This window comes from Apiospora aurea (assembly GCF_038362705.1).
Source record: "Apiospora aurea strain CBS 24483 chromosome Unknown utg000006l_segment0_segment0, whole genome shotgun sequence".
NCBI lineage: Eukaryota > Fungi > Ascomycota > Sordariomycetes > Amphisphaeriales > Apiosporaceae > Apiospora > Apiospora aurea.
In genome coordinates this window covers 1,809,931-1,822,355 of record NW_027117393.1, presented here as the reverse complement: position 1 = coordinate 1,822,355, position 12,425 = coordinate 1,809,931, and the positions used below count along the sequence as shown (strand labels likewise).

General features: G+C 54.7%; 4 protein-coding genes across 4 annotated transcripts; 1 reads left to right on the top strand and 3 right to left on the bottom strand.

Annotated features, from left to right (window-relative positions):
• Positions 1-61: 61 nt before the first annotated feature.
• Positions 62-1,081, bottom strand: PG986_009164 (uncharacterized protein; the record flags this gene model as incomplete). The annotated part of the gene is made up of 4 exons (XM_066845386.1): positions 62-248; positions 344-480; positions 619-826; positions 879-1,081. The coding sequence occupies 4 exons, from the start codon at positions 1,079-1,081 to the stop codon at positions 62-64; spliced, it is 735 nt and encodes a 244-aa protein (XP_066697784.1).
• Positions 1,082-3,149: 2,068 nt separating this feature from the next.
• Positions 3,150-5,535, bottom strand: PG986_009163 (uncharacterized protein; the record flags this gene model as incomplete). The annotated part of the gene is made up of 2 exons (XM_066845385.1): positions 3,150-5,422; positions 5,523-5,535. 2 exons carry the CDS (start codon positions 5,533-5,535, stop codon positions 3,150-3,152), a joined length of 2,286 nt encoding a protein of 761 aa, XP_066697783.1.
• Positions 5,536-7,655: 2,120 nt separating this feature from the next.
• Positions 7,656-8,444, top strand: PG986_009162 (uncharacterized protein; the record flags this gene model as incomplete). Its single annotated transcript, XM_066845384.1, has 1 exon — positions 7,656-8,444. The coding sequence occupies one exon, from the start codon at positions 7,656-7,658 to the stop codon at positions 8,442-8,444; it is 789 nt and encodes a 262-aa protein (XP_066697782.1).
• A 928-nt stretch (positions 8,445-9,372) lies between these two features.
• On the bottom strand, positions 9,373-11,786 carry PG986_009161 (Dolichyl-phosphate-mannose--protein mannosyltransferase 2; the record flags this gene model as incomplete). The annotated part of the gene is made up of 4 exons (XM_066845383.1): positions 9,373-10,016; positions 10,069-11,329; positions 11,387-11,572; positions 11,646-11,786. 4 exons carry the CDS (start codon positions 11,784-11,786, stop codon positions 9,373-9,375), a joined length of 2,232 nt encoding a protein of 743 aa, XP_066697781.1.
• Positions 11,787-12,425: the final 639 nt, after the last annotated feature.

Sequence of the window (12,425 nt, the reverse complement as noted above, 5' to 3'; positions counted from 1 at the left end):
TTAGCACACAGCCTGGTTGCTGCCTGGCCCTATTCATCACCACGTTGAGTGATGTTTGGGCTTAGAAATCATCGCCGCCGCCGAAGTCATCGCCATCGTTGCCATCATTATAGCCTTCGGCGTAAGCTTCTTGCTCGTGGTCGTTCCAGGCATCAGCGACGAGAGCGCCACCAATCACACCGGCGCCGAGACCGAGCGCAGCACCACCGGCCATTCCCATACCGCCGCCGCCGGATTTCTGGGGCCTACTGTCGAAATCATGGTTAGCTTGGTTTTCTACAAGGTCCTGGTAGCCAGGCTGTCGTGGCCTGGGGAATTGGATTGTCCGCGGCAGAGTACTTACCCCTGCTGATATCCGCCGCCGTACTGTGGTTGGCCGCCGTAGTATCCTCCCTGAGGTGGTCCGTAGCCAGGTTGGGGTCCGTAACCGGGTTGGCCGTAGCCACCGTACTGGCCAGGGGGAGGACCGCCGTAGTAGGGCTGCGCGATAGGTTCATATTAGTGACTGATCTACAAATTTGGGGCAATACCGCCGACTCGCATTACAGAGGAGGGCAGATGGAGTCTCGAAAGCGAGATCGCGGTAGAGCGACTTGTTGAGAATGGTGCTGTACATACCTGTTGAGGAGGGGGGCTTTGGTAGTAGCCCTGCTGAGGGCCGGGGCTACCATAACCGCCCTGCTGCGGATAACCACCCTGCTGCCCTGGGTAGCCTCCCTGCTGTCCCGGGTACTGATTCTGCTTGTTCTTGCTGCCGCCGAAGATCTTGCCGAGCAGGCCGCGCGACTTATCGCCGCGGTCCGCGTCGCCAGGTCGCGGGGGGTAGCTGGTCCGGGTACTGCGACTGGTTGGCGGGGCCGGGCGAGCCGCTCATGTACGAGCTGGCGGCGCCTCTAGAGCCGGCGCCGGCGCGCGCATTCTCCTCCTCCTGCAGCTGGCGGGCCAGTCGCTCGTCCTCGCTCTCGCCGCCGTGCGACGGGCCAGAACCGCCGGGCTTGGTGGCGTTATTCACAAAGGGGTTCGTCTTGCTGTCGCCCGGGACGGGCGTGGAGCCGGGCGTGTAGCCGGGCGGGGGGCCCATGGGGGGCTTCCGAGTTGGGATCGACGGCGGGGGCGGTCGGCTTGTCCCATTGCGACTTCTTGGTGTAGGTGTTGACGTAGAACCTGCGGGCGAAATTGTGTTAACAAAGCCTCTCGCTCTCCCTTGGGCCTGGCTAATGGGACGCAAGAGACAAGCTGCAACATCCAAAGCAAGGGATGTATGTGGCCGTCCAGGAAAGCAGCACTAGGAGCTTTGGAACTTACCATTCCTTGTATTGCTCGTTCCAGCGTGCAACCCACCCCTCAGGGACTCTGGGAGGCGGGGGGCCTGAAGGAGCGTCGAAGTCTGCCATGCGTATTGAGTTTCTAGGGTTCTCTGGAAAATGCGAAAGAAAGAAAAAAAAAAGATGCAAAAGTAAGCAGGTGAGTTTAGTATGGAGTTGTTGAGAAAAGAATATGTGTCGGCTCAATCAATCGAAGCTGTCGAAGGGTCTTGCTGTATAGTACGAGTAGACGGTCTACATAAGTGGGGGTGATTGATTTATCGTGTCTTGGCCCCCTGGTGAGATGTGGAGGAGGGGTGGGGGGTGTACTTTGTGTGTGTTTCGGGAAGGAGGTTGTTTGTCAAGTGGACCGACTAGTCAGCAAGAGACGGGTTGAAGTGTCGCTCGAAGTAGAGAAAACGGGTTGACGGTTTCCTGGGTAGGAGGAGTTCGTGAAGAGGAAACAAGTGGTTTTATGTAGGCCAGAAACATCCCAATATCCAACCACTGAACATAGCCCGAATAGTTGCATACCACAGCTGGGGGCGATGTTCGATGATGCAGATAGGGTGGGACAGGCTCACGTGGCTGTCTCCCACGTACGCGGACGTACGGCGAGTTGAATGATCTAGATGCTTTTGCACTGCCCCACGGCCTTCAGTCAACCATCATGGTTCGGCCTTGTCGCTACTTAACCTAGTTATTGGGTGTGGGCCACCTTGGCTTCTGCTCTTGCTCTTGGCAAGAGGGAGCCCGCTCAAAAGCCCGCCTGCTGGAGGCCAGGCTGTAGCAATGGAGGCCAACGACGCTGTTGGTCAGGCAGCCGGGCAGACAGTCAAGAGTACAGACAGCTATGTCACAATCGTGGCTGTGCTGCCGCGCTGTCTTGCTACCTCTTACGCATCCCGCGGCAAATTTGGAATGTTCTACTGATCCGCATTGGGACAAGAACCAACATATCCCCAACGGCTCGCTCCCCGAGGCCGAACCAGTAGGTTAGGACAACGAACGAACGAATGAGGGTGACGATTACGCATGGGTATAAGCCACTGCTGACTGCTAATCACAAGAGGGTCGCCCGCCAAACTCCAATCAGTCGCGGCTGCGTCGAGTATGCCGACTTGCATGATCTGACTGCTTCCCGTCCCTCAACTTGAAACATATGGCAGCAATAAACTGGTCGGTTTCTGGGACCATATCTCCCCCCTGCACGTCGTACTGAAGCTGCCAAAAATAAACCCGCACTAAGAGGATAAATGCACGTTCTTGCATATATATATATATATGGGCAGCTAAGGTAGGGTGGCAGATGGCAAATCAACTTGCAGCTGAGGTTACTGATACACCAATGACGGCGTCCTATCATGTTGGGTATACCTACGCTCACTGCATGCAAATCACATATGTAGCTGCCACTCCCACCCACTCAATTCCCGAAGACCAGGTACACAGCCACCCTCTCTCCCTGACCGACTCCTCCAGAGGCAGAAAAAGCGAACAAGAAAAAAAGAGGATCATCACAACGCCGAGTACGCGAAGTGCGAGCCGCTGCAATAGAGCAGTCCCAAGGCAACAACAAAAGGGCAGCTGGAAATGCACATCCTACATCTCCTATCGAGACGATATCCGAAACGGGGTACTACCATACAGACCCTTAGGTACCCAGCCACAGTAGACAAACAAAGACAACCTTCAGTGACCAAACTCCCAACGTGATACGATTCGCATCCTGCGAATGTCCCAGCACCACCAAAAATAACCGAAGGCCCATTGCGCCCGGGTTTCCAGAAAGAACGAAAAAAAAGAAGAAAAAAACACCCAAAATGCTGCAATTTGACAACTCGTCTATACCACGTCGCGGCTCTCGTTCCTGCCACCAAACAGGTTCGCCGCTTCCATGCAGTAGCCCATCCGCCCGCTCCCCATCTTACGCTCACTTCCATAGCAGATGAGAGCTGCATCAAGGATGCCAACCATAATGCCTTCCAGAGCACCCAGGATGCTGTACCCAATCGCTCCTGCCACTAGACCTACGATATAGGCGTAAGCGCTTCCCTTGATACCAGCTCCTTGAGGTACCTGAATCTCCAACTGCCGCGCAGTCATGACCCAGCCTGCGAGCCCAAGCCCGGCAGCCACGACTGTACGCGTGGCGTGGAGAAGGAACTTGGCCAGTCGGTAGGGCATGAGACCGGTGCTGTACCTATTCGCATGTCGCAGATGGCCCAGCCCCAGTGTATTCGTAGGGTTATCCGAATCCAAAAACTGCATCCGGCTGAGCTGCGCTGCGGACAACATCAGAGGTAGTGTATGGATCGCCGCATGTGTGATAACCAACGGGTTGGTCAAAAGAAACACGGATGCCGGGGTGTACCGATTAAGGAGAAATCCCACCGTCTTGGAGGCTCTGTGGGGCAAGACCATAAGGGGCAAGCGAATGGCCAGAGCAAGGAGTGTAGCGGCACAGATCGTCCCAAATGTGGAATTGGTCGCGTGCTGCAGAGCTTCTCCCACCACGGCGTTTGACGGTGATGGCGGCTGCTTGTTGCGGTGAAAGTACCAGTTCGAGACCGTACCGGCCACAGTCGCCCTGACTACGTTGCTGGATATGGAGATTGTCCACAAATACATCAGAGCAAAGAATACGCCCAGCCACCAGCTGGCGGCACCGATGATATATGACGACAGTGACCTGGAGAAGTAGCCGCCGAGGAAGACGCGAGTGAACATTGATAGCCAAATCCACGTCCAGCCAACCGTGAAGGCTAGAGCACAGAACCCGAGCATGACAAGTGCTGGGTTTGCGCTGAGGACGCGGCTTGTAAACGAGAGCATCTCGATAGCCCTGGTAATCGTATCTCGTGTTTTCAGAATCAGGAAAACATAAACAAAGGCTGCGACACCAGGCACAATAGAACTGTACCTCATAGCTCGATCTTGCAGTCGCGTTCCATTATCAGGCCCCTGGAAGCTCAGGACCATGGTGTATATCGAGAATGAGATAAGAACTATAGGGCTGCCGATGATGATGAGGCCCACGAGCTGTCGCACATATGATCGCAGTGCCGCCATCCACACTAAAGATACTATGACTGCCACGAGAGTGTCGACTGCCAGGAGATAGTATGACTTATATAAGACGGTGTAGATGGTGTCGCCTATGGGGTTCTTTCGGCTCGGCGTTGACGTATGGAGCCAGACCAGCACGAATGTCGCGAATAGTGAGGCGATAGCTATTAAGTAGAGCCAGGCCCAGAACTGATCGTTCTTAAAAAGTTCGTGGTGGTATTCGATATTCGTCGCTCCTGGGATGGTTTCCTCTGGCGGCTCCTCCTCCTCCAGTATGGTTTCCCGCATCAGCCTGGGATCATGTTCGAGTTTGTGTTCCCTTTTGCTCGAGGCGGCCGCTTTCCAGCCTCCGGATTTGGATTTGAACTGCTGAAAAGCCGGTGGATCCGTGTCGACCGGCCTTTCCTGCAGTAAATCCTCCGGGACCTCGTTGTCCAGCATCTCGGATTCGAGACCGATATCCACCATCTTGCCGCCGTCGCTGCTATCCGAGTTGGCGCGCTCGCTCTTGCGCTTCCCCGAGGCCGCGGTTTCATCCTGACGTTGCGGCTTGCCTGTGCGATCTTTGAAGTCGTTGAAACTAGACTCGCCGTTCCAGCTGCTCTTGATGCCCATGGGGCGACCCCGGTCCTCGTAACCTCTGGTATCCCGCTCACCGCTCCTGTCTAGAGACCCTCGGCTCTGCTCGTTCTCAGAGGCCGAACTCTCGTCGATTCTGCTTGAGACAAAGACACGCCTTGACCGTTGTAGCGCCCGCAGATCGGCAGCCTCACGTAAATCGTCTTCATCCTCGTCGTGAAACTCGTTGAGAGCGCTATGGAAGAGCGGCGCAGCGTCCTGGCCGCCTTGGTAGCGCGAACCGAACCCGAATCTCGAGCCGGAGGGCTGGTAGGGGTTGCCGAGGCGCGAATGGTAGGCGGATCGCGTGGGGTGGCGGGAGAAGCGGGAGGATGGGTCGGAGGTCTGTCGGCCGGGTGCTTCGCCAGTCGCATCTGTCTGGCCGAAGTTGGACAGACGCGACTGCGACTGGGCTAGGAATTTGGAGGCATCTTCACTCAGCCAGTCAGCATCTGGGTCTTGCATGGACTGCATCATATTGCAAGATCGCAAACACCGCCAGGGCGATGGGAGAAAGATGGGGGCACCTACATTCCGAGAACATATCGGCAGCGCCAGAGGAGGCCGCCTCTTATAGATTAAGAGATATGGATGAGTCGGAAACAGTCAAATGATACAGTTCTCTCTATCAACGGGTTATGTGCGGAGGTTTCCTGATTGAAAAGTAGAAGAAGGCGCTTGTTGCAGCCGGGTCACATAGAAAGAAGGCAAACAAATGATGGATGGGCGGGCGATGGTGAAGAGAGATACAGTGTTTGGGGGTGTGGTGTTATCGGGGTTGGGGAACGATGACGATATGCAGGTTAGGCGATAATGATAATGATCCAAAGTGGTACAAGCGATGGATGTGGGAAGAATGAAGCAGCTATGATGATTGGTTTTAGACAAACGGCTACTTTATTACTCGTCCTCCACCGCGGCAGCAGCAGCAGTAGCAGTAGAAACGAAGAGGATGTGCGTAGGTAAGTAAGAGTAAGAAGAAGAAGAAGTAGAAGAAATGAGTTTGTTGTTGCATGTCACGCCGACTGTTAAGCTTGCTGCTGCTAGGTACATGTAGGTACGAAATAGGTACAGTAACTTCCCCCCTCTGAGCAGGATCATCCACACATAACCACAGGCACCATAGGCACCACAGGCACCACAGGCACCCGTCACCCGTGGACTCTGCCCAGCAGCCGCCTGCCCATGGAACCTCGACGCGGATGATTCCTTGCTGCCGGCTTCGGCAAGGCCTACTAGCAACCTTAAGGTCGGACAAGGCCCCCAGGCGAATGCGGCGGGTACTGCGGGGCACACGCCCATTCTTCTGTACTCTCGTAGCGCAGATTGTGGTAGACCCTGCAGCAATTCCAGTGTCCACTGCGACCAGTCCGGTGCACATGCAATCCGACCTTGGGGTTGAGGCTTAAGCACTCCATGCTGCCATGAGAGGAATCCATCTCAACGGCTGTGCTCAATCACGCCCTGGTCTGAGGTCCAGGAGGCTGGAGGCTAGGAGCTGGAGGCTGGAGGCTGGAGTCTGGAGTCTGGAGTCTGGAGTCTGGAGTCTGCTTCTATTTACCTGTGACAACCATGGCAACGCAACACATGCGGTGAGGTGTGAGCATGAGGTATGTACCTATGTATGGACACTGGTATGTGTAGCACTAGATATAGTACTTACTCAAGATAAGGGGACCAGCTTGTCTTCACTCTTGAGTCACGAGCCTTGTGTCTTCGGGAGTGGCAGATGATGGTTGAGGCTTGTGCATCTCTGAGGTCATCCCTCCCCCTTGTCTCTCTTGCCTGGTCTTATCAGCGCCTATCGGCTACCTAGGCACCTGGGCACCTAGGCACTAGGGACGTTGCATCACTGCCACCAAGGCCGCCCAAGACCTGGAAGAAAGCCCGACCCCCATGTTTGAGCGTCTCCTGTATTTGATTTCCTGGATCAACGACAGGTGAAGTACATGACTGGAAGTATTCGTCAAATGCGGGTGCATCTGCAACGACTCTTGCTTCACCGTCACTCACTGGTGAACGAGCTAAACTAACCTAAGCCGTCCATCTGTTGACACTTTGTTGCTACTACTACTGAAACTAGAGACCTGCACCAATATTCACCGGATAGGCCTAGCTTCCTCGATACTGGTTATTAATGGTACCGGCCTACCTACCTACCTATCTACCTACCTAGCCTATCTCTAGGCACTGCTCGGCCTGGTGAACGGTACCCGGTGATCAGCGGAAGCTTCTCTGACAACACCCACCGCATTGTGGAATAGACTTTTCTGCATATCATACATACAACGTGTAGGTGCATCCAGTCGCAACCACAGCAACGGCGTTGTCCTGTCCCTTGGAATACGTCGCACCAAACGCCTCAACCCTCGCACCTACGACCATCACATGCAGCTTGAATAGCTCCGGGATCCTTCTTTCGATACACTACACCAGAACGTGGCATTGAACCAGGAGCCTCCGACTCCGACTACGACGACAAAGAGGGCGACGGTGGTTCGGCTTGAAAGTTGACATCACTTTACGGGATAGCTTCGTTTCCCCCTCTCTCAGCTACGAACTGCGAATACGAAAACCATACATACCCCTCAACCTTCCAAACCCTGTTCGACCTCCCTCCCTCCCTTCTCTCCCCCTCTCTTCACACAGCCAGCAGTGCCGACCATGTCCTCGCCACCATGGGATTACATCGCCAAGCTGGTCTGCATAGGAGACTCGGGATGCGGCAAATCCTCCCTGACCATCCGGCTCTGCGAGGGCCGCTTCAGCCCCCAGCACGACGTGACCATCGGTGTCGAGTTCGGCTCGCGCATAGTGCCCGTTGGCCCGCCCCATTCCAAAGCCCTCCAGCAGGCCGCCCTGTCGTCGAAGAACAAGAATAATAGCTTGAGCGGAGGGAGCTCCGACGCGAACGGGGGCGGCGGCCTCCCCGACCCGCCCAAATCCTCAGACCAGCAAAAACACATGAAGCTATCGCTCTGGGACACGGCGGGACAAGAGACCTACAAGTCGGTGACACGGTCCTACTTCCGGGGCGCCTCGGGTGCCCTGCTCGTCTTCGACATCAGCCGCAAGTCCACCTTCGCGCACGTCACCGACTGGCTGGCCGACCTGCGCCAGATCGCGGAGCCCGACATCGTCGTCATCCTCGTCGGCAACAAGGCCGACCTGGCAGCTGAGGAGGACAACAAGCGCGAGGTCACGGTCGCAGAGGCCCAAGACTGGGCCCGCCAGAACGGCGTCCTGCAGTACGTCGAGACGAGTGCCAAGAGCGGCGAAGGCGTCGAGCTCGCCTTCATGCAGGTCGCCGAGCGCATCTTCGACAACATCAATGCCGGCAAGTACGACCTCAACGACCGCCGGAGCGGCGTCAAGGGCCCCGGGCCGGGCCAGACGGGACGCCAGGTCCGGCTGAACGATTCGAGTAAGGGGAGTGGAGGCGGATGCTGTTGAGGACATAAATGCGATCGGGCGAGCGAAAGGGTACTGATGGTGAATGGTATTTAATGATCTGAATGCAGGGGTGAGATGGGGTTGAGAGGCCACAACAACAACAGCAACAGCAAAAAGGTTAAGCATCAACAACAGGTAGTGCAAACTCTGTACATAAAACAAAAAACGCAGTTTTATCTGTCAACGCGATGAATAGGGAATGGCAAATGCGAAAGGTGGAAGGATGATACCCCTATTGAGGTTCTACCAAGACGGTAGCAAGCAAAGCAGTCAAGCATGGAGAAGGGGCACAAAGATTTATTCGGACCGGAAGCAGTTCGACTTTGGCTACAATTATCAGCATTGCTGCCCAAGAGAAAACAACTATCAGATGTGGGCATCACAAACTATAATCGAGCACCATGATACCAGCCAGATTCATGTTCATTTGTGTGATGCTCTTTCGTTTTTGGTAGGTGGAAAGCAAGGTTTTGAGGGTTCCGGGCGAACTCGCGCGATGCAGATTGCATGTTATTTGCATTCTCATCCAGCGTACAGTTCGCACATATATAAATTGGACTTGAATCGAACACGCATGGCATCAGACAGTTGATTCAACATGGAAAAAGAGAAGTGCACATTAGTATCTAGATAGAGGCGTGATGACTCCTTTTCTTGGTGGTATTTGGAGGCTCCCGGCAAGCGCGCACCCAACACCTTTTAGATTTCCCTGCCGGAACTCCACCGCCACCCCCTAGCTGTTCTCCGTTATCACTCCAGAGATCTGCTACCTAATATCGTTACAATCCGGAGGTGGGAGACCACGGACGATATTCCATCACCCGCGGCTAGCGCCCCCTCTCAGTGTCTGGGGAGGACAGATCTAAATATCCCCACAATGAGATGGTGATGATCATATTGTCTATACAGGCCAACGCGATGATGCCTCTCAGTCGGTCATGCGCCAAGTGTCAAACCACTTCATGTAGCTGTACTGCTTGTTCGGGCCCGTCATACCCCAGCAGATCGGCATGAAGAAGATGTAAAGGCCAATGATGATGGTGTACAGAGTACCGTAAACGGCATATTGGATAGCCTTCTTTTGGGTGCGAACCATGAAGTCGACCAGGAAGCCCAGGGTGAGAATAGCGAAATAGAGCGCAGGGTAGTAGTGGTGGACGTAAGTAACACGTGCCATGACGACGAAAGGCAGGTAGTGAAGGAACCAGCCGAGGATCGGGTAAAGACCCGAGTAGTGGATCTGGTCAATTTCTTCCTGCGACAAGTCCCTGAAGCCTCGCTGCCATCGAAGGATATACCAGACTGTCACAAGGCCGACAGCGCCAAGAGACATGGTCGAGGCCCAATAGACGAATGGGTTGCCAAGGAGGAAATATTTAACAATCTTGTCGTCCCAACCACACATGCGGAGACCAACATGGAGGATAGGCCATTGCCACCACTGGGAGGCAAGGTCGTCCTGCTTATCGGGGTCGGGGACAAGGGCGTTGTTGGAAGTCATCATGGCAACGTTGAGGTGGATAAAGTCGTGGAAGAAGGGCGATTTATACTTTCCAGGATCCGCAGGGGGGACTATATTTGCGTTAGCCTTCGCAAAATTCCGATGTGAAATTTCATGACTTACGCTTCTCATTGGTGTGAGCCTCGATGTTCCAGTGAGTGAAAGTATCCCGAGGGTTGTTGCTCTTGTCACAAGTGACCTCGATCTGCTTGAAACCCCATTGAGGCAGGTTGACGTTGCCGGCACGAAGATAGCAGCCCATTGAGGGGTGCTTCAGGCGGAAACCAGTCGTCAGGGTACGGACTCGGCTCCTATCACGAGAAGCGACATCGCTAACAACCTCGATCTGCCAGTGATCCTTCTCATCGCCTACTGTAAGGTTACCGTAGGAGGAGACTTCCTTGTGCGACTTGGTGACAGGAGCAGCGATATCGTGAGAGTGGAGGTTACGGCCAGTCTGAGTGTGGATCAGGCGAATGACACTGCCGTCTCCAATGAATCTAGGCTCCTCCTCCGGGTTGTAGTCGGCATCGTGACGGTTGGGGTAGAACCACCACTCGTTATTGGCGTCCTTGTGGTGGTAGCAAGTGACTTGCTGCTGGTTTGAACCTTCAGGGTAGGTTTGGACGTGACTGTGCAACAAACCTCCGCCATATCCCATGTTCTTGAGAGTGACCTTGGATCCGATAGCGACCTCGAGCGGCGAGTTTCGACCAATCTCGCTGCCTTCGAGGTTTGCTTGGAACAGAGAGCTCATCTGGGCATCTCCAGGGCCGCTTCGGGTGAGAATGGCAAAGTGAAGAGCGAACGAAAAGAGGTACACAAGGAAAGGGATAACGATCAGTCCGGCAACTCGAGCACCGACATGGGCAGCCAGCGTCTTAATAGGCATCTTGGTGTTGCCAAATTTGTTCCACAGATCCTCAATGGTGTAAAGACCGACAAGGGCAGTGACGAAAAGGCCAACGAGCTTGATGCTGCAGACAAAACCCAAGCTGAGACCAGTCATGAACAGCCAGAAGAACCACTCCGGGTCGAAGCTGTACTGCTGTTGTCTGTGGAACTTGGCCCAGCAGAAGACAGTGGCGACGGTACCGAACAGAAGCATGGAGTCGAGGAGAATAAAGCGGCTAATGGTGGTGTACGAGTTCTCGCAGAGGACCATGAGGGTGACCAGCCAGACGGCCGGGCGCTTCAGGTTCAGCTCGCGAGCAGTGAAGTAGGCCAGCGGGATACACAGAATGCCCCAGAAGGCGTTGAAGGCGCGCATGAACGTGTAGTTGAGCTCCTCGGGGTAGGTCTCACCGGACTTGAACTCGAAGGAGCCATTGTATCCAGCCAGAACACCGGACAAGCCAACGAGGATTTTGCCCAGAGGGGGTGCCTATACGAGCATTAACATTCCGTGTTTCTTCCACCAAACTCGCACATTCATCGGTACGTACACGTCGAAGAAGAGCTCACGCTTGATGTAGTGCGAGCCGAATTTGCCGAAGTGAGCCTCGTCCCAGGTAACGATCGGGCTAAGGCCAATCTTGTATAGTCGGGTGAAGAAGGCAAGGGCCGTGAAGATGATGGGCGCGATGATGAACTCCCACTCGTCGAGGAACTCAAGGACCGGGGATTGCTGCAGCGGGGGCGTTGCTCGTTAGCTGGCCGGATCTCCAGCAGTACAGACGGCGGGGGCAGTGCTTGCATACCTTCTTGCCATGTATCTTCTTCTCGTCGGCCTCGACCTGTTGGACTGGGACGGTTACGGGGGTGCCGGGGACATTGCGCTGGCGTAGACCTTGGCCGTTCGGATCGGCGCCGGAGGCAACCGTGGCCTTATTATCGGCCATGGCTGTAGAGTATCGTTGAGGATTCCACCTGGGACAACCAGGCTCGCATTCAAGTACACGGCGAATGGGCCGGAGAGGTCAAAAAAAAAAAGTGGTGGGCCGATGAGCAAGGTTGAAGGGTTGCTAGAGAAGAAACAGAAAAAAGTAGGACCTCAAGCGAATGTGAGAATCGGAATAAGTAGAAGAAAAGGGTAAGAGATCTAATGGGACGAAGAAAGGTGTAACCACGTCAAGTCAGGCCCCCTTCCAGTAAAGTAGGAGGACGAGGACGAATTAATTGGTTCTGGGTCACCAAGACAAGACAAGACACCAGAGAATCACAATGTGGCCCCTTTGGACAATGTCTGGCAGAAAATAATGGCAATCCAATACGAATTCACCATAGGAGAGAGCGCTGCGGTGTTGCTACTAGGACTACATGCAACCAACCCTGGACCTGGCTGGACCCAGACCTGGGCCTGGATACTATTTCGAGAACAAGCTGGCCTGATCTCTCTCTGTCAATCTGTCCGGTCCATTCAATTAGGGGGGGGCAAGCAAAAAAAAGAGCTCTCCCCCTGTCCACACAATGTCCGACCCTGCAAACAGCTCGGCCCCCTCTGCCCGGCTATGTAGTAGCGCTGGTGTGCTGAAGGCACT